Raw genomic sequence first — 25,324 nt, forward strand, 5'->3', positions numbered from 1 at the left:
CAAAATCAAACATGAATTAAGGAACAAAAATCTGTTTATCTAAATATTGACACCGTTGACCAATAAAAACAAGAATTGAAACCGCGAGTAGTGTTGCAAGTTGCAACAGCTTTAATCGAAGTTTGGAAGACGCAAGCGTTTGCTTAAAAATCATCAAATTAAGTAGGAGGAAACAAGACGCCAGCGTTTTGGATAATCAAGCAACTGAAGAAGCCATTGACCAAAAACGCGCTTTTTCAAACGGCAATGTTTTTTTCTACTCGATCGATCTGGGAATTACCGAATCATTCGACCTTATTCTTTTCTGCTTTTTCACTCTCTAATATCTCTTTATATATGAATAATCTCAATCATTTTTCACTCAAATAGTAACTCATAATCTCTGAGATTCTTTGAAGCCTCTCTGTGAATTGATTTTAATCTCCCCAGATTTACCCATCATCTCTGTGAATTGATTTCAATCTCCCCAGATTTACCCATCAATGGCAGCTGTAAGTATTTTTTGCTTCATGTTTTTTTCCTGATTTTAGGGTTGTAGGGGCTTTTCTATTATCTGTGCATGATGCACGTCTTTTAGGTTCAAGGAAATGACGGATTTTATATCGATAACATGCAAGTAACGATACATCTTTACAGAAAAAATGGACGCCAAAGTCTAAAAGTCACAGAAATTAGTATCATATGTGTGATTATTACACAGGAAATTGTTTCCATGAATAACATTGTTTGTTTGCTATATAAATTGCAGTATGAGAAGGGAAGGGCGGCAGTAGGGCTAGGGGGAGCTCTACCAAAATTTGGGGAGTGGGATGTGAACGATCCGGCATCAGCTGAAGGATTTACAGTCATATTTAACAAGGCCAGAGATGACAGAAAGTCTGGTGGAACTCCATTGATTGTTGCAGCAGCGGCCCCAGAAAAATATGCTTCCCGTAAAAAAAGTGGCAAATATAATAAGCTCCCCAAAAAGGTAATGATATCCATGCCTAATCATTTCACAAATTAAGTCTGTTCATACTTCTAAATTCTGATTAACCTGATTGAATATCTCAACTAATTATCATATCTTCACTTTGTGGATGCAGAGTAAATGGCTTATTTGCTGCGGTTGTTAGGTTTTTGCCCATTGGCTTTCGAAAGAACCTTGCAAGACAAGAAACACATGATGCTCTACAATGCGGAGGAGGATTCTCTACCCTCCTGCTCTACAATGCGGAGGAGGATTCTTTACCCTTCCATGTCCTCCTATTTGAACGGTTACAGTTAAGTCACGTCAACATCTTATATTGATTTTTTTTATAAAGATAATAAAACAAAAAATAATTTATGCGAGGAGAGGATGTAAGGAGATGAGAATAGGATGGTAAATAATCCTCATTCCTACAATGGAGCATTGATCGGAGTAGAGAAAAACAATATTGTTCTTGTTATTCTTTAATTCATTTTATTTTTCTTTTCAATTTTGATGTGTTACTCCTTGATTTTTCCTTTTCAAGGAGAGTGATGTATATTGAGTATTTTGTTATTTTTTTTTCATTAAGTGAATGCTTTTATTTAATTTTATATGCTCAACCCGATTGAATGCTAATGCAACTTCTGAATGGAACTGGTCAACTCATCTGTAATAATCATTTCGACACCATATTTCAACTTTCAACTACTCTCGGCCAAATCACGAAAAAAATATTTAATTAACGGATGGAACATCAATAATTTATGAACAAGGGTTGTCTGCCCTCCCATTTTCGGTGTCATTCCGTGCCTTCTTGTTTTGTGTGATCACAATTAAGTCACGTCAACATTTTATATTGTTTTTTTATAGAGATAATAAGATAAAAATGAATAATAATATAAAATATTGACGTGGCTTAACCGTGATCACACAAATATAAAGATACGAAAGAACATTAGAAATAAGAGGGTAAATAATCCTTGTCCAAAATTTATTTCACGGAAACTTTCGTTGACAAATATTTTGATATATTATTGACAATGACGTAAAGTAAGGTATTGATAGAATCATTAAAAGAAGCACCAAAGCTAGTTGGTTCTTATTTCAATGGACGATTACCTTGTGATTAGCCGACTGATAGAATCATTGAAACAAATTTACTTTTATTAATTTATTAACAACAAATATTATAGTCAAGAACGTGTGAATATACTTATTAATATAAGTTGTAATCTCAATTAAAAAAAAATTCGTACCTTGTAAATGTGATCAGACCAATGACGTAATTCACCCTTCATACACGTAAATCTGATCTCTTTGAGAATGTAGCATTTTTCAACCAGAACACGAGTTAGTACATTACGTGTCATTATACAAATGGTGAGATTTATATGTTAAAAAGTTAATAACTTAAAAAATAAAATTTCCCACCACTTACTAAAAATAAGTGATGTACCACCCGTGTTTCTGTCATAATGAAAAAATTCTCGAAGCAAGAGCGATGGGATCCACCCTTCATCCATAGGAGAGATTTTTCAATGTGATCGGTAAATTGGGTGATACATCACGTATCACTATACAAATTGTAGGATATATATATTAAAACATTAATAACTTAAAAAATAAAATTTCTCGCAATTCCTATAAAAACAAGTTATGTATTATTAGAGTGTTCCAATCACAATAAAAAATTTCTCAATCCAAGAAACCTGGTGTGTTTTTCACGGCAGCAGTGATGGGCATTTTAACCATTCACGTGTACACTTTGCAATCTTCGAGTCTTCAATTTTGTCAACAAACGAACACAATATTTCCACTGTTCCCTTCTGGTCAAACATCATGTTCGAACACCAAGCCGCCATTTTCCAATTGCACCACACCAGAAAAAGGACGAGCCTTGAAGCTGGTGACTTGGTGGGCGGGGCGTCCTAAATTCTTCTGATTTCGGATCCTAAAAACGTACTGGGTAAAACTCGAATTACCCTGTTGGGTAAATGCAAAGAAAATGGCAAGCTGCGCAGTGGAAGGTGGCTGTGCCAGCGACTACTTGGCCGTCGCCATATCCGCCGTCTGCTTCATTCTGTAAGTTTTTCTGGTTCTAGTGGGTGTCTATATCTGATTAAATTCATCACAGTTTAATGGGTTGTCTTGGTTATTTGCATATTAGTTTGCTTTGGTGGGTTTTGTTTTAAGATACTGCTTGCTGGGTTTCTGTTTGATTTTTTATGTCTCAGAGAGAAATTTGAGTTAAAGCAGAAGATTTGAAATTTCCATGTGAAAATTAGCACTAGGGTAACAAATTGGTAACCTTTAGCTTTCTATGAGTTAGTTAGTTTGGCAAGAAGTACAATTTGATGTTCAAAGTCTGATAAGCAAAGTTGTTGACCTCATTGTTCATAGTGAATGAATCGAAAGAAATTATAGAATTTCGGGATTGTATCTGCTGATTTGTTTGCTCATGTGTCTGAGTTATTCTATGATTATTATACTCTTAACACTGACCAAACTCGCTCATATACTAACTCCAGTCCTTTTGTATTGTTGGTTTCTTTCTTTCAGGCTTGTTTCACGGGTAATCTTGCCCTTTGCCGTTCTCAAAATTCCTCTTCCGAAACGCAGTAGCTTTTGGATTCCAGTGATTCAAATTTATGCCAGCTTAAACCTTCTGTTGTCGCTTGTGGTAATTATCGATTTCTATGTTCAGTAACTCATCAATACTGTTCTTAATAACTTCAGCTTTTATAAGTTGTGTTGTGAGGCTCTTTTGTTACCATTTATAAATAGAACATGTTTCTTGCAGATGTCTCTCAATTTTCTGAAATTCAGGAAGACATATTGGTGGCATTCTTGCTATTTTTGGGGAGGTTGTTTACTCATTTTATCATGACTTTGAAGTTAATTGTACAGTTTCTCGTTTGTGAAATTTATAGTTTTGTGTACTCTTTGAAGAATCTTTTTGCTTTCAGTCTGGATTGAAGCTCCGCTTGGCTTTGGTTTACTACTGAGCTGCCGCATATCACAGGCCTTCCAACTGTATTACATTTTTGTAAAGTAAGCATACATTTTACATACTTGAGAAATTATTGTTGCAGTATAAAGCTCAGTATTACAATTGGGCTGCAACTCGTCAAGTATTTAATCAGAAAATTAAGCTGTGGAACCAAAACCGATTAAGAAAGAGATTTAGGTTGCATTTGTATTGGGTTTGTGCTCCACTTATGTGCAATTAATCTTTCAGGAGGTGTCTACCACCAATCAGGTCTTATATATTTCTTCCACTAATTCTCATGCCATGGATTGCTGGGGCTGCTTGTAAGGCTCTCTGAATTGATAAATACATTGGATATCCACTTCAAATGCCTGTGTCTTACACAATGTGTCTTGTATGATTTGTAGTTATCCAGATCAAAAGGCCTCTAAATAATCGATGCCACATGGGAATTCAGTGGACCATCCCAGTCATGTCCCTCCACACATTGTATGTTGCCATTTTGGTAGGATTCACGGGGGCTATTTGGCATATAGAGTTCAGGTTTGACGAACTTAGAGACCTCTGGCGGGGAATACTTGTCTCAGCCTTTTCTATTGGTACACCACTGTGATCTGTTTTTGGTTAGTTCGATGAATGTCAAAAATGATAACTTTTAATTTTTCCGATGAAGGAGTTGTTCATCTTAATCCAATTCAGATTAGATTTCTTTAGTTTGAATGACAAGTGGTCCCAAATGTGGACTTGTTATATTGGCCTTACTGGTTTGACAAAAAAAAAAAAAAAAATTAAAGGCCGTACAAGCATTTTCATTTGTTTCCTTGGATGCTACAAAGGCTAGTTCACATCTGCTTTTAGATATTGTGAAAGAAACTATAATGTTACAGAAAACTACATCATTGCTTCTCAACTATCTTGTAAGCTGATTAAGGCTGTAATATATCAGTAATATATGGTTAATTGAATCATTACAACTTGTTTACCCTGCTTTTAACTGGTTCTCCTTATTGCTTCCAGGAGTATGGGTTGTTGCTTACTTTTTGAATGAAATTCATGAAGATATCTCATATCTTCAAGTTGCCTCAAGATTTGTGCTCTTAGTTATGGTATGATTTATCATCCGGTAGTACCTTTGCGTGTTATGTACTGTGTAAAAGTCTTACTCATGTGTCATGCGTGTGCTAACATTTCTAAGGTATATATTATAGGCAAGCATTCTTGTCTTAGCTTTCTTTTCGATATCAAGTTCACAACCTCTTCTGTCACAAATCAGCTTGAGGAAAAGGGAGCCCCTATCATTTGAGACAATGGGTCAGGCTCTGGGGATTCCTAACAGTGGAATGCTATTGCCAAGGGAACCAGCACCTGTGATAGATCCAGATGAGCCACTTGATAAACTTCTTATGAACAAAAGATTCCGTGAGTCCTTCATGAAATTTGCAGACAGGTATTCCGTTCTTCCCAAAGTTACATATTTTGAAATACATTTGCAATGATAATTATTATGCCAGAATAACCTCTTGAGTACAGAACACGACTTTCTCCTAAAGCTAACTGAAAAGAATTAACGAGTTGCCCAAAGGTTGAATGTAATTTTATCCAGCCAAATGGAACCTCCAAAGATTATACCTTTTTTATCACGAGCTTTCAGTGGGATCTATTTGTAGAGACAATTGTGATAAGGAATAAATAATTAATTGTGTGGAGTATTTATTTTAATCTATTTGTTCGTTTATTCACAGTTGTTTGGCAGGGGAGAGTGTCCATTTTTATGAGGAAGTGCATGAACTTGGTAAAATACCAGCGGATGATCCTGTAAGAAGGATTTACATGGCAAGGCATATCATTGACAAGTACATAATTGCAGGTTTGTGATCGTGTCAGTGAAAATCTACCTTTTAACTGAGTTGCGTAACGATATGAATTTACTTTTTTCAACCTAGTCTCACAATAACTTGGAGTTAACTAAACTCTCATAAGTGTGTGTATGTATTTCAATTTCGACCATACAGGTGCAGCAATGGAAGTTAACATTTCTCACCGAAGCAGACAAGCGATTTTGACTACTTCCAATCTGGCACAACCAAATCTTTTTCATGATGCTTCAAATGAGCTGATACAATTGATGAAAACGGTAGGATGAATTTTTCAGACAACTTTTTCTTTAACTGACTTCTAATTAGTTCAATATTACAGCAGAATGATTTCTAAGCTTTTCTTTCTCTTTTTTTACCCTCTTCGTGAAGAACTTGGCAAAAGATTTCTGGTCATCGATGTACTTCACGAAGTTCAAAGAAGAAGCGAGTACGAGATCTCATGAGCTGAAACAGATGACACGTTGGAACCACTCTCCCACTCCCAGGTTGAGTTCTGCACACGGTGTTGATGATCCATTTCACCAAGAACAAGAATCATGATTATTGCTGTAACACTCAGCACCGAGGCCTACTGTGAGCAAATTATCATGGAAAGGTATGATAACTGGAAGTTTGATGGATCTCAAGGGTATGCTATTGTTTTGTGAAGATTCCGACAACAATATCGCTTGGCCGGCATAAACAAAACTAACTGAAGATTAAGAAGAGATATGGAAGTTTCATGAAAGTATAGCAAATTTTTGTGGAGATTCCCAGACACACGAAGAAGTGTTTTATTCTAGCTAGTTTATGAAGGCTTAGCGTCACATGATCTGCACATACAACATTTTCACGTATTATGAGTTACACTACCTCCTAACGATTGAAGCAATGATTCTCCAATAATCTTCTTATTTTTCAAGCACAAATAGTTTGTCACTGTTGTGAATCATCATGTTATAGTTATGGAGAGGAAGCATCCTCAAGGGCTCTGGAAGAACTTGCATGCAACGGGGTTTCATACCCTCTTCTTTCTTCATCTCTCTAATCACATGATGAGGAAAACTAAAAGAAGAGGGATACGGAAACTGTTGTGCCTTGGCCCGTTCGTTAGTGCGGAACCGAGATTCAGATTACAACCTCACCAAAATCATACACAGTTGAATAGTTTAAAATACAAGAAATAAAGACACCGAGAAATTTACGAGGTTCGGCAAAAACCTGCCTACGTCCTCGGAGAGATATTGCTCTTCACTATGAGAAAAACAGTACAAGTTACACATGAGTTAAATCGACATAACCCAATCCCATAACCCTTGTACACCCACTCACAGAATTTTCCCAAGAGCCTCACTCTACCCCAAGAGTTCTTTCACAAGAGATCTTTCACTCTAGCTCTCTTGATTTCTCTCACCCATGCCCATGGTAGAGCCAAATGCTCACACCATCTCTTTTGGATGCTTTCCTTTTCTTCATCCGTATCCTTGTTTTGACAAATGCTCTCTTTTTATGCTTTTCTTAATCCAAGCCTTCTCCCACAAAACATAGCTTTGAAAAAGCCACAAAACATGGCTTTGAAAAAACCATAAAACATGGCTTTGAAAAAGCCACAAAACATGAAGCAATTTAAGCCACAAAACAAGCCACAAAACAAGAAAACATTTGGCCATTATCCAACAGAAACCCGTTGCAGGCTTGTAGCTAAGTTTTTACTAGGGTGCAAGTTCACGGACCACGACTACAATAGTCTCCCCAACGCAATCCCAATGCCGGATCTCAACGATAAAAGCTGCAACTATATATATATATGTATGTATATGTATTTAAACTCTTATCCAAAGTTATTCGGATCAAACTTCAAGAAAACTAGATGAATATTACAGGTGAACATGTATAATCCACACCCTGTCTTCCGGCCGTGGCCTCAGAGTCTTCACAAACCCTAGGAAATGCAATTATGGTAATCACTTTCGATATCTCATGACCATCTTCTCTTAATCAAACACTTCATTAATAAAACCAAATTACCAAATCAAACCAACTGTATATTATATGGGGGATTACCAACCGTTTAAGCCAGACCTTATTCTACTTTTACGACTATCTTTTTATTCTAAAATGTTATATGAAGATTAAAACCGTCAGCTTTGTGGTTTATAAATGAAAAGCTGGTCGTCATTCATCCTTATATATAGGGATAGGAACATGAACCCGTAACTAATCACTTGTTTTCTGGACAAAAGCGGACCTAACATGCCCCTTATGAAAGTGGGGTCCGTGAGGCCATAAATTTTTTAACGTGAGTGTGTTTAGAACATGGAACGGAATACCAAATGTTATGTAATTAAAGGAATTTTGGTTTCAAGTACTCTTCGAATTATATAATGACATGTAATATTTTACCTTGTATTCTGGGTAAACTGAAAAATCTCTCGCAACGAACCAACTTATTAACTGCATTCAGCAACTCCTCTGCTATCTACTGCATGCAGTTTTAAAGGTGCCTATACGTGACGCGTACTGCTGTGGAATAAAACCCTTTGACCTAACTACTAATGAGTTTTTTGTTTATATTTCATGCATGCAACAACACAATCTACTATTATACTATTTGATGTGCAAGGTCAGGTATCATATCATACAGCAACAAAATTGGCGCCGATGGTTGCTTCGATCCAGAGGTCGTCCCTCTTCATACCAACGCCAGATGCTCATCAAAGGCTGCGGTTCAGCGGATTGGCTATGAAGCTTGTTGCATACAGTTTGGGCTCACTCAGGAAATATTTTTAATTGTGACGGGAATACAAATGGTACATCACGTGTTTTAATAGAAGTTATGAGAAATTTTATATTTTAAGTTATTATTTTAATAGAAGTTATGAGAAATTTTATATTTTAAGTTATTAATTTTTTTTAACATACATATCTCATCATTTGTATAATGACATATGATATGATGTACTACCTCATGCATCAGCCCCACTAAAAAATCTATGCTCACTCGGACCGGTGGTGCTTCTCGCGCTCGGCTCCCGACTCTCGAGGCTTGGCGCCTCTCTATTGGTTTAAAGAAAAGGGGGGATTTCCGATGTAAGGCCCAGCAGTGGTTATGTCCCCACCACCATCAGTTTTGTAAAAAAAATAATGTTAGAAAAATTAAATTTGTAAATAAAATATCTAAACTAAATTATATTATCAACTTTTAAGTCATTTATAAAATTTTATAAATGACAAAAAAAAATTCTTTCGTAAGATAAACAACTTTTATAAGATAAACAACATTTTTGTCCATAAGTTGCAACCAGTTCTTGACGTAGGAATTGATTTTTCTTGTGACCCGTATGGCCACTTGTGAAGAAATATGTTGAAGAATAGGATCCCACATTAGTCATATAAAATAAATAATAAACAATTAATATATAAAAATTTCCGCTCAAGTATCACTAAAACCTTTTGCGGTAATATCCAACAACTAATGTTAGTTGATTAAATTGAAACAACGTCAATATTATTGACGGTGGACCATGCTTCCGCCCACAGTCATAGAAGTATGGTTTTGTCACCCACTAGCGTTGCAATATCCAACTGCTTTCTTTTCATCCAATCCAACTAATTTATTTTCATCCAACAACCTTTCTCTCTTCTGAATATCATACCTAATAGCACGGTCCCTTTTTTCAGCGACTCAAACTTGTCCTGCAGTCGATTTACAAAACGAAGTCCTTCATTTCAAAAGAGAAACTGATCAGTAGATTCAGTACCTACAATGGAACTGCATGAGCTTTTCATAGCGGCAGCAAGCACTTTAGGATTCATCTCTCTTTGCAAATCCTCCTTCAATTTTCTCAGGTGGGTATGGGTCATGTTCTTGAGACCCCCAAAGAATCTCAAGGAGTATGGCTCCTGGGCTCTCATTACGGGCTCTGCTGATGGTATCGGTAGAGCCCTTGCCTTCGAAATGGCTTCAAAGGGTCTTAACCTAGTCTTGCTTGATCGAAACACTTCAAAGCTTGAAGCTACCTCCAACGAATTACGTGAAAAATATGGTGGACAAATTGATGTTAAGAACATTGTTATGGACTTGTCCAAGTTTAGCGGGGAGGAAATAGCCGATGCCATACAGGAAGAGATAAAAGGGCTCGATGTCGGTATTTTGGTAAATAACGCAGGAGTGGCTTACAGATTTGGTAAGTTCCTCCATGAGGTGGATGACTTGGAGGTGATGGAGAGCATAAAGGTGAACATGGAGGCTGCGACGTGGATCACTAGGGCATTGCTTCCAGGTATGCTCAAGAAGAAGAAAGGAGCAATTGTCAATCTTGGCTCTGCCTCTCATGCGGTCCCTTCTTTTCCTCTATTCACTAATTATGCTTCTTCCAAATCGTGAGTTCATTTCATGCTTAATTCTTTCTTTTTTTTCCAATCAACATTCTGCTTCAAATTAATTTAAGTTGTGAAATTGGGATTAGGATTTGGGTGTATAGCGGTTCTTACCAAACTTCGTTTCATATTTTCATATCTCGTGGTTAGACGATTAGTATGTCTGTGCAAATATGTCTTGACCCTCTTGAAAATTAAGCCCAGTTAATTTTATGAACTTTCGATTTGAGAAAGTCTTCAGTATAACTGGTTATCTTTTGAAATGAACATTTTCTCGTATATTAAACCGCTTATATGATTAAGAATGTATGCGTCATGTTATATAGGTACCTTTCAATGTTGTCAAGAAGCATTAGTTTGGAATACAAGCAGCATGGAATTGACATTCAGTGCCAGATTCCTATGTTCGTGGCAACAAAGCTGACAATGGTTAAGGCAACTCCCTTCTTCTTCCCATCACCAGAGACGTACGGCAAGGCAAGCATGCGATGGATTGGCTATGAGCACCATTGTTCGCCCTACTGGGGGCACTCTGTGCAGTGGCTCATAGTACGTACATTGCCCGATGCGTTTGTGAGTGCTGTGTGTTTTTGGTACACCCTTCGGTTGCGAAAGATTGGCCAATTGAAAAGGATGCAACCAACAACACGAATACGATGAAACTCCATTGTGTACGTTCTTTGTTTTGGTTGAGATTGTGAGGTTTGTTAATTTGATGTGTATTTGGTTTGCAGTAATTAAGTAATAATATAATAAGAAGCAAATTCACAAAGGACTTATATGAATAGGAAAATTATTGTGAGTTATGGGAACATTGTCACGTTTTTTTTAATTTGGTTCGCACCAATCGGTTACTAAATTTAGACTTATGCATAAATTTGTCGTTCATTTATATTAGTTATATATAACACATGATGTGCTTTTATAAAACAAAACATGTGATGTGATATGATGTGATATTCATTAATTCGAGAAAATGTGTTTTTATTCTTTTATTTTTTATATTAAGAGCGAAGATTTATGCATCTTCGTAATAGACTAGCAAATTAAACTCGTCATTCATGATAATCAAATTTAAAATGTCTCATAATAATTAGAAAAATATTATTAAATCATAGTGCAATTGACGTGATAGTCACCTATTTTAGTAGCATCTATTATGTTTACTTGCAATTACCAATTGTAATGGTTTAAGCTTAATTAATTACAGCTACACCTCATACAACTCAATTGTTTTCTCACTTTGCAAGAGTTTTTAATGAATTAGTTAACGGAGTTGATGAAGGGGTAAGTTGCGACAAGAAATAGACTTTTGGAGGGTTAAGTGATACATTTTAAGTTTTATGAGACAAAGTGAGAAAACAATTGAGTTTAATCGAAGCCTAGCTAGCTGTAATCAAGCCAATATTTTACTGAGGAACCTTTCGAAAAAAATCATATTACCCTCGTGGCATTTGGCACACATTGCTAGTTGCACTGGCAACTAGAGTTTGCTACAAGTCTGCACCATTTTAGAAATGTCGTCTTGAATTGTTCTTGCCCGCGTCAAGCCTTCTTACTGATAAACTGTTAGGACCTTGGACTACATGGTAGTTAGGTGTTTAGCCTTTATGGCATTTTGTCTTTTCTTTTGTAAGAGTTGGTATCATTCAATCCAACGGTATGGGAAGCTGTGATGTGATCCAATCGTGGGCACTCCTTCTCTAGGGTTGTATAAGAACTAACTTTCACCATTTGGGAGAGTATGAATGAAAAATCGAATGTTTATTCCTTTTCCCTTTTCCTCTTATGAATTTTCCTTCTCGCTGACTGCTCCTACTATAAACCAGAAACCCTACCAAATTCTCTACTGGAATTGCTGGCAATGGAATTCCAACAATTTTTCCTAGTGGCAGAAAGCACTCTAGGGTTCATCTCTCCTTGCAAATCCTTCATCAATTTTCTCACATGGGTCTGGCTCATGTTCCTCAGACCCCCAAAGAATCTCAAGGAGTACGGCCCGTGGGCTCTCATCACTGGCCCCACTGACGGGATCGGAAAAACCCTAGCCTTCGAAATGGCTTCAAAGGGTCTTAACGTAGTTTTAGTTGGCCGAAACCCTTTGAAGCTCGAAGCCAACGCGCCAATGAAATGCACGAAAAATATGGTGAGAAAATTCACACCAAGGATATTGCCATTGATCTGGCAAAGTTTAGTGGGCTGGAAATTGCTGATGCGATGGGATTGATGTGGGCATTTTGGTAAATAATGCTGGGTGGCTTACCCAGGGTCGGCTCTGAGAATTTGGAGGCCCTAGGCGATCCTTTGAAGTAGGCCCTAAAATTCTCTGATTTCTGGTTCTTTGTATATTGATTTGTATAAAGAAGAATTCACTAAATACATAAAAAGTTCTATTTTCACATATAATATCATTAAAAATTAATATCAATAGAAGATAAATATACAAATATTATTTAAACATTACACGATTCACGTTTTTAGACACAAATGTACTAAATGTTTGCAGTCAATTTTTTAAGATTGAGAATGAAGAATAATAAAACTTGATGATCAAGAGAGTTTTAACAATAAAACTTGATTGACGAGTATAATAAATTCAACGCCAATTGTTTCTCTTGTGTTTTTTTTCTTCTAAAATCAACATCACACTAACGAATTGAATATTAAAATAATACGTTGAATAAAAATTTATTGAAAAGAAAAATATATAATTCAAAGTTTTGATTACCATAAAGTACAATCTTTAAGACCATATGATAGTTGGTTTAAACATTCAATAGAAATGGAGAGAATGAGAAGTTGAAAGAAAAAAGATTGCAAAGAGACTTGAGTTTTATAACTTTATATGCATTTGAACATATGGATTGGAAGTTGAACAAATGGATTGGCAGTAAATTTGAAAAACAAGAAAAATTAAGAAAAATCTAATGACTGAAAGGCAGCTTCATGTTTTGAACTTAACACCCCAAAGAAAAATGAAGCCAACATTTTCATTGCATTAACAAATAAATTATGATATTTCTTACTTTCTTTTATATTTATATGTTAATTACAGGATATAAAAAAAATTTGTGAACCCTTCCAAAGTAGGAGCCCTAGGCGGGCGCCTACTTGGGTTACCCTGAAGGCCGGCCCTGGGCTTACCCTTATGCAAGGTTTTTTCATGAGGTTGATTTGGAGCTGATGGAGACCATTGTCAAGGTGAACATGGAGGCTGCCACGTGGATCACTAGGGCAGTGCTTCCAGTTATGCTGAGGAAGAAGAAAGGAGCAATTGTTAACATTGGTTCTGCTTCCTCTTGAGACACTCCCTTCTTACCCTCTTTACACTCTTTATGCTGCTTCCAAAGCGTGAGTTTTCTTGCTTAAAGTAGTTTAATAATTAAGCCTTTGTTTCATATATATATATATATATATATTTTTTTTTTTAAATTTTAATGATGGGTTACAATTAGATTAGCCTTATTATCAAACGTGGTTTAATGTGAGTGAATTGCTAATACTAGACGGTGATGGACAGAGTGACAGTCACACTTAAAAACTACTCACTCTCGAAAATATGCCCAATGTAAAATTTGTAACTTGTCACATAGATCCGGTATTGGCAGGTTCATGTATTGGCAGGTTCATATCTAAGTTCTCAAAGTGCATTAGTTTGGAATACAAGCGGCAAGGAATTGACATTCAGTGTCAGGTTCTAATTAATTCTTCCTTTTTTTTTCTTTTTTCTTTTTTTAAGTTTTCTTGTTTATTCTTTTGGAATTCAGTGAAAATGGCTGTTTTCATTTGTGTAAATTTAAAGTATTGAGCCGTGGATATAAACCTCCAAATAGTTTTCATTTTGTGTGTTTTTTGCTATACATTTCCCCTACATCACTTTTCTAACACAACAACGAAATTAAAAGCTAAAAACGACATGGTTATAAAAAGACCTCTTAGATAAAATTGAGGGGGAAAAAAGATCACTTTAGGCTGCTGATTTACCAGTGATGATTTTCATTGAAAAAGATCGAATCCACGGAATTTATTTCACTTGTTTTCTAGGATTGTGGTATTTACGAAGTCCTCCATATAATCCCCTTGCATACGATTCAATGCAGATTCCTAGTTTGGTGGCAGCAAAGATGACAAGGATGAAGCCAACTTCCTTCTTCCTTGCATCACCAGAGAAGTATAGCAAAGCAAGCATGAGATGCATTTGTTATGAGCATCTGTGCATACCCTACTTGAGCCATTCTTTGCCGTGGTTCATAACAAATTCAGTGCCTGATGTGTTGTTGAATGCGATCATGTTCAAGTATTTCATTGGGATGCGAAAGAGAGGCCAATTGAAGGAGTCACGAAACAAAACAATTTAGCAACATAAACTGAAGGGGAAACTTCGGTAGGCTGTCTTTTTACACAAGTCAGGTCAGATCAAAATACATGGCTTCTCATGCACAAATTTTTCTCCAAAAGTGAAAGCTACGTTACGGATGACATGATCCTGATGCTTCTACACAAATGTGAACTACGTTACAGATGACATGACTGATCTCCATAAACTAATAAGAAAAGTCCATTATGAGTTGCATTTGATGCCTTGTTGAGTTACTCTTTAGCTAGAGATTTATGATAGCATTCTATTTTTTTGGGTGCATAATTCACGGTAAGCTTGTTTTGTGCAATGACCTAGTTTGATGGGCAAAAAACTTTTTGAACATCATTTTTAGAAACTATACTATTATAATCCTTTTCGGATGTGGAAAGACCAAAAATGGTTACAGCAGTCCCTTTTACTTCTTAAGCAGGATAAAGATTGGGCCATTCTGATAGCCACACATTTTAAGCGCCAATATAATGAACGAAATCCATGTAGATATAATTAAGCAAAAGATACAGATTCAACAAGTTATCCAAATCACAAGCGGACATGTAACTCGAGCAGTTCAGAATGTTTGTTTTATACTTGAAATCTTGTGTTTAATCTCGCACCTCTAATATTATTTGTATGAAAAAATAAAAAATAAAAAATAACTCGTTGGCCAAATTGTCATTGCATGTTCGTGCACGTTAATTAAATAATGCCCAAGTTTTATTTAGTTTACCCTCTAAAACTGTCCCCCAACTGCTTATAGCTGCAACAAATGAAGCAATTCTTAGATAGTATCGCCTGTAACAAGGTTGGCCTCGGCTTGACGTCAAACCACCACCAAACTTTGAGTAAGTTGATAAAATTACATGTGCACTTGAAGTTCTTGATCGATTTTCTCCTTCCCACAATCGCTTGTATGTAATGAAAGAGTTAACAATATTTTTTTCAGTGTAGATGATGTTTTTTCGTATGATGAGTCGTAACATTCAAAAGTAATTTTTACACCTCATTTTGTGTGACCAAAATGATCACTAACTTTATTGATTTTTTGCATAAATAAACTTCAAATAATGATTGAAAATTAAAAATTTTGTTTGCCAAAGTTGTAAACACCCAATTATTGAAATCATTGTAAACACGTTGTTGTTTGCCAAAATCATTTCTTCAAATAGGGAATTTTGATCTCTCTCTAATTAAACCCTAACGTAAACCAAACTCAAGGAAATTTCATTCACTTGGACAAAACACAGTAAAATGTAATTGTCTTTTCCTGAAACGATAGATTTTTTCATATGATGGAAAAATAATGTAACACATTAAAGTATCATAATACAACTAATTGAATATTTAAAATAAAAAACCTCGATTACTTATATTAAGACATTTAAGAGACTTATTGAATCCAATAAACAGAGACTTGGATTGTCTGTCCTTTCCATCCCATACTCTTTCTATCCCCTCTTATTTCTGTGATCACGGTTAAATTACGTCAATATTTTATATTAATTTCTTTATATAAATAATAAAATAAAAAGTAATTAGAATATAAATATTGACATGGCTTAATCGAACTCGCACAAATAGGAGAGTATGAAAAAGGAATGGAATGGGAGGGCAGAGAAGCCAGGTCCAGTTAATTGGGGTGATTTTCCGCTCATCTACTTCGTCCAACTTTTCATCTCTATCAGTTTCAGACGCTTCTATAAATTTAATCCCACCATTCACTCCCTGTCCTTCTTCCTCACGCCACTCCCTCCTCTCTCCCCACTCCTTTAATTTCCAAAAACCCAAATCTCAGAGTTTCGCCATTGTCGTTTCAGAACTCGGATCCAAAGCAAAAAAACAAACATGGAATTCTGCTTATTCGAGCACCTCAAGGCTCAGCCTTTCTGGGTTCTTGTGCTCTTCACTCTCGGCTCTTTCTCTCTCCTCAAACTCTCCCTCTCTCTCCTCCAATGGGTCTACGTCAATTTCCTCAGACCCGCCAAGAATCTCAAAGAGTACGGATCTTGGGCACTCGTCACCGGACCCACCGACGGCATTGGCAAGGCCTTCGCTTTCCAACTGGCCCGGAAGGGGCTCAATCTGATCCTGGTCGGTCGGAATCCGGACAAGCTCAAGGACGTATCGGACGCTGTCCTGGCCAAGTACGGCAAAACCCAGATCAAGACCGTCGTGGTCGACTTCACCGGCGACCTCGACGACGGCGTCAGGCGCATTCGGGAGACGATTGAAGGGTTGGATGTGGGACTTTTGATTAACAACGTTGGGATTTCGTACCCGTATGCTCGGTTCTTTCATGAGGTGGATTCGGAGCTGCTGAGGAACTTGATTAAGGTTAATGTCGAAGGCACTACGAAGGTTACTAAGGCTGTTTTGCCCGGCATGGTGGAGAGGAAGAAAGGTGCTATTGTAAACATTGGGTCGGGTGCTGCTATTGTGATCCCCTCGGATCCTTTGTATGCTGTTTACGCAGCTACAAAAGCGTGAGTATTTTGCACTTGTTATTCTACTTATTTTTTAATTAATTCATGCCGTATTGGAGGAGGGAGAATGAAACTCGGAGTTTCGGTTTAGAGGTGAATGCTCTTGACCAACTGAGCTGCGAGCCCACTCCTTCGCGGTGTTTCGCACATTGTTGTTTCTCTTCTTGGATCCATATGTGCTTATTGTTCAGGTGATTAATTTCAGGTACATCGATCAGTTCTCTAGGTGCCTCCATGTGGAATACAAGAAAAGTGGGATTGACGTGCAGTGCCAGGTACTGTTTCTGCACTTTTTTTATTTATCAATTTTTTTTAGGAAAAACTAATGAAAATATTTTGAAAATTTTGAGTTTTAACCTAAATGACAAAAATATGTTGTAAGTGAATAGTATCAAGAGTGACTTTTTAGAGTAAAAATGTCATTTTTCGTTAAAATGAACAATACCAGGAGTGTTTCGTTAAAACTCATTTTTTTTCTTTCTATAATTGGAAATGCTAACTAGCTCCCTCAGTAAAGTTTTCAGATTTTCGGATAATTGATCCGCGATTTGTTTGGCAAATAAAAAAATTCATTTGATCCATAACTTTGACATTATGTAAATTGTAAATAATTGAAGCTTAACTGAGACAACTCTCAAATTATATAAAGTTGCAGTCATGTGTTGTTGGACAAAGTGGATATCTTTATGCAGTGAAATACAGAGTGGCTCTTCCTTGCCAAAGTGTTTCTTCATGCCCTCATGGACTTCACAATTTACTTGGAAAATATCAGGATCTTTCCCATGCTGCATATATAGGAAATGAACGTCATGTATTATCTGATTGTATCTCAGGTTTATGTATATATATGAAATGTATAAACCATCATTAAGATCTGATTGGCAATGAAACTGATGTAAACACAAATTAGAATTGGACCGATTGTGAAAGGCAGTCAGCGAGGATGTCAGTCGCTCGAGTGTATTATATATCTAACCTCCAAATGTCGAGATATAGCTGAACACCGAGCAGAACTCATATGTCCTGATTCTGTATATGCATATTGCCGTAGTTTGGCAGCTGATCTTTTTGAGCATTGGATGCTTGCTGCTACGGATGATTGTTAGTATTCACTTTGCTTTGAGTTGTTTAGGTTATAAAAACTAAGAAGTTTCTCTTTGCAGGTTCCATTGTACGTGGCAACAAAGATGGCATCTATTAGGAGGTCTTCCTTCTTTGTACCGTCAACTGACGGCTATGCCCGGGCAGCTTTGCGCTGGATAGGCTACGAGCCTCGTTGCACTCCTTACTGGCCGCACACTCTACTCTGGGGTTTGGCATGCTCATTGCCGGAGTCTGTTGTTGACGCATGGCGTCTGAGATTCTGCCTGGGGATTCGAAGGAGGGGACAACTGAAAGATTCTTCCCGGAAGCAGGAATAAATGATGGAATGCTTAGATTTTATTTCTGTTGTATGTTTTGAAATTCCATGGTCCTTGTTGTCTGGAGATGTTTACAAAAGAAAGAAGCTATTGTTTCACTTGGCCCTATTTATTCTTGTTAATGCCTTCAACTGCCCTCTAGTGATATAGTCACATTGAGGATCCATTTTTAATTCAATCCGACCGACGAGAACAAATTAATTGAAGCACTGCCCGTCCCGCGTTTTATCAACTATAGGCTTGCCAAGTTGAAAAGTTATCAAAACTTGTGCGTTGGTGGGGAGGAAGAGGATCCTCTTTGGACCCAATTCTACCGGATCCTTCTTCTTTAAAGCCGAGTCGGCTTCGTGCTTTCTCGGAGTCGGCGTCTTTCCGGAGCTAGTTTTCGGCAATGTCGTAATAGTCGTCGACGACTCATGGTTCTGAAGTTTCTTGAAAAAGTGAAGAAGACTCATAATTGAAAAATAAAGGATTATTGAACAAGAAGAGCTGAAGGAGACGAGGAAGCAGAAGAAAAAATGCTGAGAAAAAAAGGAGGATCCAGAGGGATTGGATCCGGAGAGGATCCAGAGGGATTGGATCCGGAGAGGATCCTCTCCTCGTTGGTGAGACTTATATGGGACAGATTTACTCTTACAGTGAAGTTCCGATCTAATAGTATAATGTCATGTACGTCTTCATATGTCACTGTTACTGAACTGAAACGCCAAGTGACGATGAACATGTTCTACGTTGCTCGTGATTTTAGTATTATTTATTAGACACATATCCTCTATGAGGGGAAATTTTTTATTTTTTCTGGTTGACGACGAGGCATAAGCCCAAAGGAAAAGAAAAATAAAATTACTAATCTCTTTGTTATTCTCCATTTTATTTTGTCATTGAGAAAAAAATAGAAAAGGAAGTAAGTTAAGTTCACAGTTGAAGGTAAGTGTTACTAAAGAATCTGGCCTATCCTTTTCTCCATTTTGGGCTTGAAGCCCACTATTTCAGGCCCGTCACGTATACCCGCCCTTTGCATACGCCTTGAGCGCGGTGCGCAGCTTATTTACCCCAGAACTTGTACGGAGTACAGACCTTCTGTTGCCGCCATTGAAATACCTCTCTGTAGACGAGCTGGTATGTGGGTTTCCTGCGTTTTCAAATTTTAACTCATAGGAAGTTACTGGGTCGAAACCAATGGGGAAGCAGAACTCGAGTTTGGTCTCCGATGCGGCGGAGGCCACGGTGTTCGTCGACACCAGCCTCGGCACCCACCTCGCCATCCCCGTCGACCCCAACGCCACCGTTTCCGCACTCAAAAGTAATATTATCCCATCCCTTCTCTTTCAGAGTTTAGTCTGATACTGTTTTTTAGCTCCCATTCAAAAAATTTAATCGCTTTTGTTCTTTTTCTGGGTAAAGAATGCTGCTTTGAATAATTATTACCAAATTGGAAACATTAGGTGTTAATGTTTATGCATTTACATTTTGTTCAGCTCCAAATACCCAAATGAATGCTTTGTTTTCGGGTTTTAAGAGTCTTAGAAATCGCAAGGTGGATTGTAGCTCGAGTGGTTTAGAGACTTTATCTTGCAAATAAGGTGATGAGTGCGAACCCCCCATCGCGTAATATTGCTTGTATAAAAGAAAAAAGTGATCTTAGAAATCTATAGGAAGATACTTTTATACCACGACTTTTCGTATGATTGAAGGAGTTTGGTGTTTATGGTCGTTGATGTGATTCACTTAACATCTACGTTGTTCCATTAGTTATCATCTTCCGCTTTTTTTTTTTTTACCATGATTACTCGAATGTGCGATTTTTATGTACTGTGAATGATTGTGTGAATGCCTTCGCTCTGCAGGGAAAATAGAACATGAACATCTATTGTGCTTTAATAACGTGGGGAGAATCGAGGTTGAAGCTCTAAAGGTTTGTTTTTTTTCTTAGTGAACTGTTAATTTACTTTCTCTGAAATGTTGCGTTTGGTATTGAGGATTACTTGTATGCCTGGTAGGTAAAACGCAAGGGATTCTTTTATCACCTATCAGATTCCATGGTTGTTAGAAATGCTTTCAGGGTCAAGATGAACTGGTTTGTTTCTGCCGATGCTAAAGGTGTTGCGGGGAAAAGATTGTCCAATTTTAATGATTCAAAGCCATTGCTACTTGAGGGGAGCAAACGTGCAGAGGAGAAAGTTACTATTGTCGACCAGAATGGTTCAGTTGATTCTGCTGGAGAAACTTCAAAACAATTGGATATAAGGTTCAAGAGTTCCGATAATGATCATTGCACAATTTCATTTCATGACACAACCAATCGTCTAGAACCTGAAATACAGGAGGACCACAGCTTACATAGCAAGGGATACATAGTTCCCAAAACACAAGAATGCAAGGAAGATGGCTCAAGGAAAAAAAGTGATGTCCAATGCAACGCCTCTTCGGAAAAAGCTTTTCCTGCTGAAAAGAAAAGACTACGCAAGACTAAGCAGAGAAATGAAAAAATAGTGCAGTTAAAAGAAGACAGCGTTTCAGTTCTTGGCTTTGGTAAAGAACAGTCGCAGACAGGTATTATACGTCCTGAAAATTCATCAGGCAATCAGAGTAGAGATGTTATATGTGATGTGACTATTGGAAAGAAGACTACTACCAGTAAAGATGTTTCACAGGATATGGTGGCTGGAAACAGAAACACTACAGAAGAACCTTGCAGGAGTTCGTCTTCTAGTATGGATAACAGGTCAGATTCTGGAATTCGTAGGACTACTGTTGCATACAAGCACACTGAAGTTCTTGGAAAACACATTGAGAGCAGGGAGAATACATCTAAGCATGGCAGTCTTGCGGTCTCTGATACAGAAGTGGATGATGCTTCACTATCTCAGCCTGCTGCAAAGAAAAAGCGGAAGCTTGCAAGCATATCTCGTCTTGAGGATTCACTGAAAGAAAATGATAAAGTGACCTCCAAGCCAGAGATTGCATCTGAATTCTCTTTGAGGGACAAACAGAAAAATGCAAGTTCTATCTTAGGTGGTTTAACTGCCGAATCTTCAGATTTGTTGACCAACAGTTCCAGAAAGAAGAAGAAAAATAGAAAGATTTCACCAAATTCTCTTGATCAAGTAGTTGCTGCAGCTCCTTCTGGAAGAGATGTTATAGAAGAGACATCTGGTGCTGCTGCTGCTTCAGGAAGTAATGATAAAAATTCAGGTGGAGAAGACTATGTTGCTTCTAATAATGAACAAGGTACACGTGAACTTAATGGAATCTCTCAGAAGGGAAATCACTGTGCTCCTGTCCAAGACTTGTGGGAAAATTCTGGAGTATCCTCTTCACTAGGTAAGTTTTGTTTGCTCTATAAGTGATCAGATATAGATTTTTTTATTCCTTTCTAACTGAAGTTTGGATGGAAAAACGGGCCTTTTGTCTAAGATTACTGCTTTTTCTTTTATAGATGGTAATAATACTGCCGATGCTGGTAATGTGGAAAGCAAAAGTGTTACAGCTGAAGAAAAATGGGACGGCCATCCTCCCCCTGTCTTCAAAGTTCCCATTGAAGGTGTAACTGATTCTGCTCAAAGAGTTGGAGAGGGGAGAGAATCAATACAGAGAAAGGATTCTGAATTGGTGAAATCTGAAAAGAAACAGTTGCCTGGTCAGGTTAAGACAGATAAGAATGATACAAAAGTAATTGTGACATCTGAATTGTTGGATGTGAATGGAATTAACACCCCTAATAACACCATTAAGAAGAAAAAGAAAACCAGAAAAACCAAGGGTTCTATTGGAGAAACTTCAGTTGAATCAGGTGCAGAACACATTAAAGGGTCTGAGAATGGCGGCCTTTCGTTGGATGAACCTCATGAGGCTGTACATGGTGAACATGCTAGTGATAAAGCTAAGGAAGAGGAAAGTAATATTTCTAAGAAAAATGGGACAGATGTGTCAGAAAAAGAAACAGAGAGTTCTCATATCGTTATGAAAACTGATAAACTTGGTCACAGTGAGGTGGGGACCCTGGAGCAAAATGGCAAACCTCAAGAAAATGAAGAAAGTATGGAGCAGAATGTCAAAAAGAAATCTAAGAGGAAAAGGAGTGCCATGACAAAAGACATCCCAAATTTGCAAGCTGAAGCACAAAATGTTGGTCACCAGGTTCCAGCACCGACAACTGATAAGTCGGAAAAAAAAACTCCCATTGAACAATCAAATGAGAAAGCTCTGGAATCTGATAAGGGTTATGGCATGGAAACTGATTCGGTCCCTGCTCGGTCCAAATCCAAGCGTATTGAGCCTACTAAAGTTCATTCTCATGCACTAGAACATATTTCCGATGGGAGGCCTCTTGAAGCTAGCGTAACTGGTAACCCTCCTGAAAATGGATGCTCTAATGAGGCTGATAAGAACACGGAAGTTTCCTGTGAAGGCAATAAGGTCAACTTTGACAAGCATCAGATGCCTAGCCTAGGCCAGCATGAAGTTTCTGTCTCTGGAGAAGTGCACACTGAGGTGACTAGAACAAACAGAACAGATGATAAGACAAAAAAGAAGCGAAAAAAGCTTGATGTGCAAAGTGTTCCTTCGCCTGATCTGCAAGGTTCACTCAAGTCTAATGAGAACCAAGGGATTGATGGAAGGTCTGAAGCTGGCAACACTAGCTCCATACAACCGCAAGGATCATCATCCAAGGGTGATGACCTTATGCCTCACCCTCAAAAGAAGGTTTCGAAGAAAGTTCCTAAAACTGGGACCAAAGCCCCAACACCTGATAAGTCTGATAAGATGAATTCCATTTCTCAAGCAGCTGGAAAGCACAGTGGTGCCAAAGTTTCTGGGACCGATATTCATACAGGGAAAAAGAATGATTCTTCAGCCGTATTGAATTCTAAATTGGAAAAATCAAGCAGTAAACCTCACCAAAATAAAATGGATAACAAGCGTCAATCAGGTGTCAACCGAAATCGTGTGGCCAGTGGGAAACCTTATGGTATTGATTATGGGGAAGTTGTAAACAGCCCAGAAAAGAGGAAGAGCTCAACTACACCAAGGAAAATTTTCAAGGATAACGACAGTAGTGGGAGTTCTGAAGATGAAGATAAAGAACTTTCAAAAGCCAGCACCCAAACCCCATCAGATTATTCGTCATCTGGCTACTCAGATGGGGAAAGCAATGCAGATATGAGCACGCCAAGAAGCGGTAAGTTGAAGAAGAATTCATGTCTTGGATGTTTACACCCACCGCAGTTTTCATGATTTCGTTGTCTGATACTTTGCATTTTCCACAGGAAAGGCTGGTGGGGGAAGCGTCATAAAATCATGGTAAGTTTGTTAGCAACAACTTTGTACCTTTCACTTAATTCTCTTGTTCTGTTGCCATAAGAAGATTTGTTTTTTCTTTTTGAGTAACTAAAAGGGAAATGTAACGGGGATTGATGTTTGCTAAGAACCACGGAGCACTGTTATTTTTATACTGAAATGTTCGTCCTCGTCGATATCTGAGCCTTTCGTTTATTGTTTCATTGTGGAGCAGCACTTCCGGCATGAAGGACTTGAATTGGGATGAGTTGGCTAAAAGTTCAAGCACGTTCAAGAAGGCGAAACTTACGGCGTCTCAGGCACAACTGGAGGAGGACAGCGAGCCCGTTGAATTCGTTCCCGACAGTCAGCCTATATCATAGTCATTGAACTGTCGTCGATGTTTTCAAATTCTCTCCAAGTCCTTGAGATTATTTTGTTTTCGACTTTTACGCATTTTGTCTCTCCTCTTTTGGAACCCTTTCAGCTGTATGTGTGCAGCAGTTTTATCATGAATCAGAAGGGTCCAAATCAACCTCGATGTTTTATGCTTACTAGGCTTAAAAATCCAAATACTCCAAGCATAACGTGATCAATCTATCTCATCATTCACATACCCATATTGGACAACAAATTTGATGTTTAAGATGGCAATATTCGACCTATTTAACAATGTACATGCTACAATCTACAACTTATTATCACGTATATTGAAGTAATACTAGCCAAACAATGGGAGTGACTTACCATGTTTATTTTTGCCTTTTCCACCGTATATATAAATGAAAGAAGAATAAAGAGATAAAAATAAGTTGATTATCAGAGGACATGATGAAGAAATGAAATATAAACTTAATTAATTAAAACAAAAGAAAATACTGCAAATTAATGAGACAGCTATGTACCCTGTAAGACCATATTTTGACTAATTTGATTCTCATGCGACACTACAAGCTATATTTATAGAAACCCTAATTTAAAAAGGCTAGGCCCAAAACCAAATAATAAAATAAATAGCTAATTTTTCAACAATCCCGTCAAACTCATGGCCCTACACGGGGCTCGTTTATTAAGTGTTTTTCTTATGACATAAATTGCTTTTAGAGAAAATATTTTTTGGTTCCAATAGCACTTGGAGTGCTCCCTTCAAGAAACATTAGTTATGTGCTTATTACAGGAAGCACTTCAAATGCTTTTTCAAGATTAACTTGCATTTTTAAGGATTGGTTTCAAAAATATTTTCTCTAAAAGCGCTTTCAGTTATTTAAAAGAATTTCCCAAAACGAGCCAAACATGAGTTTGCCAACAAGTTGAAGTGGATGCAAGCTCTATTAGGCGGACACGACAAGACAAGCACTGTTAAATGGACAAGGCGAGTTCCGTTAGGCGACCAAGAAAAGAGAGCAAATCAAGTAAACAAGCAAGCAACCAAACAACCGAGTGAGCAATCCAAGCGAGCAACTAATCAACCAACAAATTCCGGCGGACAGTAGATTTAGCAGACAAGAGATAAGACCTGTCAATAAACGAACAAGATTCCTATATCTTAACTGCAACAACAAACAAACAAACGATCCAATTCTTTCCCATTTACACAAGTGGTCAC

The 25,324-nt window shown here is 37.5% G+C and overlaps 5 protein-coding genes and 1 pseudogene across 5 annotated transcripts; all 6 read left to right on the forward strand.

The window, feature by feature from the left end:
* Positions 1 to 482: 482 nt before the first annotated feature.
* On the forward strand, positions 483 to 1,115 carry LOC137736272 (protein NOI4-like). The gene is made up of 3 exons (XM_068475570.1): positions 483 to 491; positions 749 to 970; positions 1,086 to 1,115. The coding sequence occupies exons 1-3, from the start codon at positions 483 to 485 to the stop codon at positions 1,113 to 1,115; spliced, it is 261 nt and encodes an 86-aa protein (XP_068331671.1).
* Positions 1,116 to 2,799: 1,684 nt separating this feature from the next.
* On the forward strand, positions 2,800 to 6,739 carry LOC137738000 (regulator of G-protein signaling 1-like). Its single transcript, XM_068477596.1, has 11 exons — positions 2,800 to 3,034; positions 3,512 to 3,632; positions 3,753 to 3,816; positions 3,919 to 4,003; positions 4,191 to 4,264; positions 4,349 to 4,540; positions 4,959 to 5,047; positions 5,150 to 5,388; positions 5,684 to 5,808; positions 5,954 to 6,075; positions 6,188 to 6,739. The coding sequence occupies exons 1-11, from the start codon at positions 2,958 to 2,960 to the stop codon at positions 6,356 to 6,358; spliced, it is 1,359 nt and encodes a 452-aa protein (XP_068333697.1). The 5' UTR covers positions 2,800 to 2,957; the 3' UTR covers positions 6,359 to 6,739.
* A 2,786-nt stretch (positions 6,740 to 9,525) lies between these two features.
* LOC137735884 (very-long-chain 3-oxoacyl-CoA reductase 1-like) lies at positions 9,526 to 11,082 on the forward strand. The gene is made up of 2 exons (XM_068475238.1): positions 9,526 to 10,180; positions 10,504 to 11,082. The coding sequence occupies exons 1-2, from the start codon at positions 9,564 to 9,566 to the stop codon at positions 10,835 to 10,837; spliced, it is 951 nt and encodes a 316-aa protein (XP_068331339.1). The 5' UTR covers positions 9,526 to 9,563; the 3' UTR covers positions 10,838 to 11,082.
* A 959-nt stretch (positions 11,083 to 12,041) lies between these two features.
* Positions 12,042 to 14,535, forward strand: LOC137736598 (very-long-chain 3-oxoacyl-CoA reductase 1-like; annotated as a pseudogene).
* Positions 14,536 to 16,243: 1,708 nt separating this feature from the next.
* On the forward strand, positions 16,244 to 18,546 carry LOC137737517 (very-long-chain 3-oxoacyl-CoA reductase 1-like). The gene is made up of 3 exons (XM_068477028.1): positions 16,244 to 17,017; positions 17,223 to 17,292; positions 18,181 to 18,546. Exons 1-3 carry the CDS (start codon positions 16,380 to 16,382, stop codon positions 18,436 to 18,438), a joined length of 966 nt encoding a protein of 321 aa, XP_068333129.1. The 5' UTR covers positions 16,244 to 16,379; the 3' UTR covers positions 18,439 to 18,546.
* Positions 18,547 to 19,509: 963 nt separating this feature from the next.
* LOC137737229 (uncharacterized) lies at positions 19,510 to 24,378 on the forward strand. The gene is made up of 6 exons (XM_068476654.1): positions 19,510 to 19,741; positions 20,286 to 20,353; positions 20,439 to 21,762; positions 21,878 to 23,620; positions 23,709 to 23,742; positions 23,954 to 24,378. Exons 1-6 carry the CDS (start codon positions 19,618 to 19,620, stop codon positions 24,099 to 24,101), a joined length of 3,441 nt encoding a protein of 1,146 aa, XP_068332755.1. The 5' UTR covers positions 19,510 to 19,617; the 3' UTR covers positions 24,102 to 24,378.
* Positions 24,379 to 25,324: the final 946 nt, after the last annotated feature.

Source organism: Pyrus communis, chromosome 6, assembly GCF_963583255.1.
Source record: "Pyrus communis chromosome 6, drPyrComm1.1, whole genome shotgun sequence".
NCBI classification, from domain to species: domain Eukaryota; kingdom Viridiplantae; phylum Streptophyta; class Magnoliopsida; order Rosales; family Rosaceae; genus Pyrus; species Pyrus communis.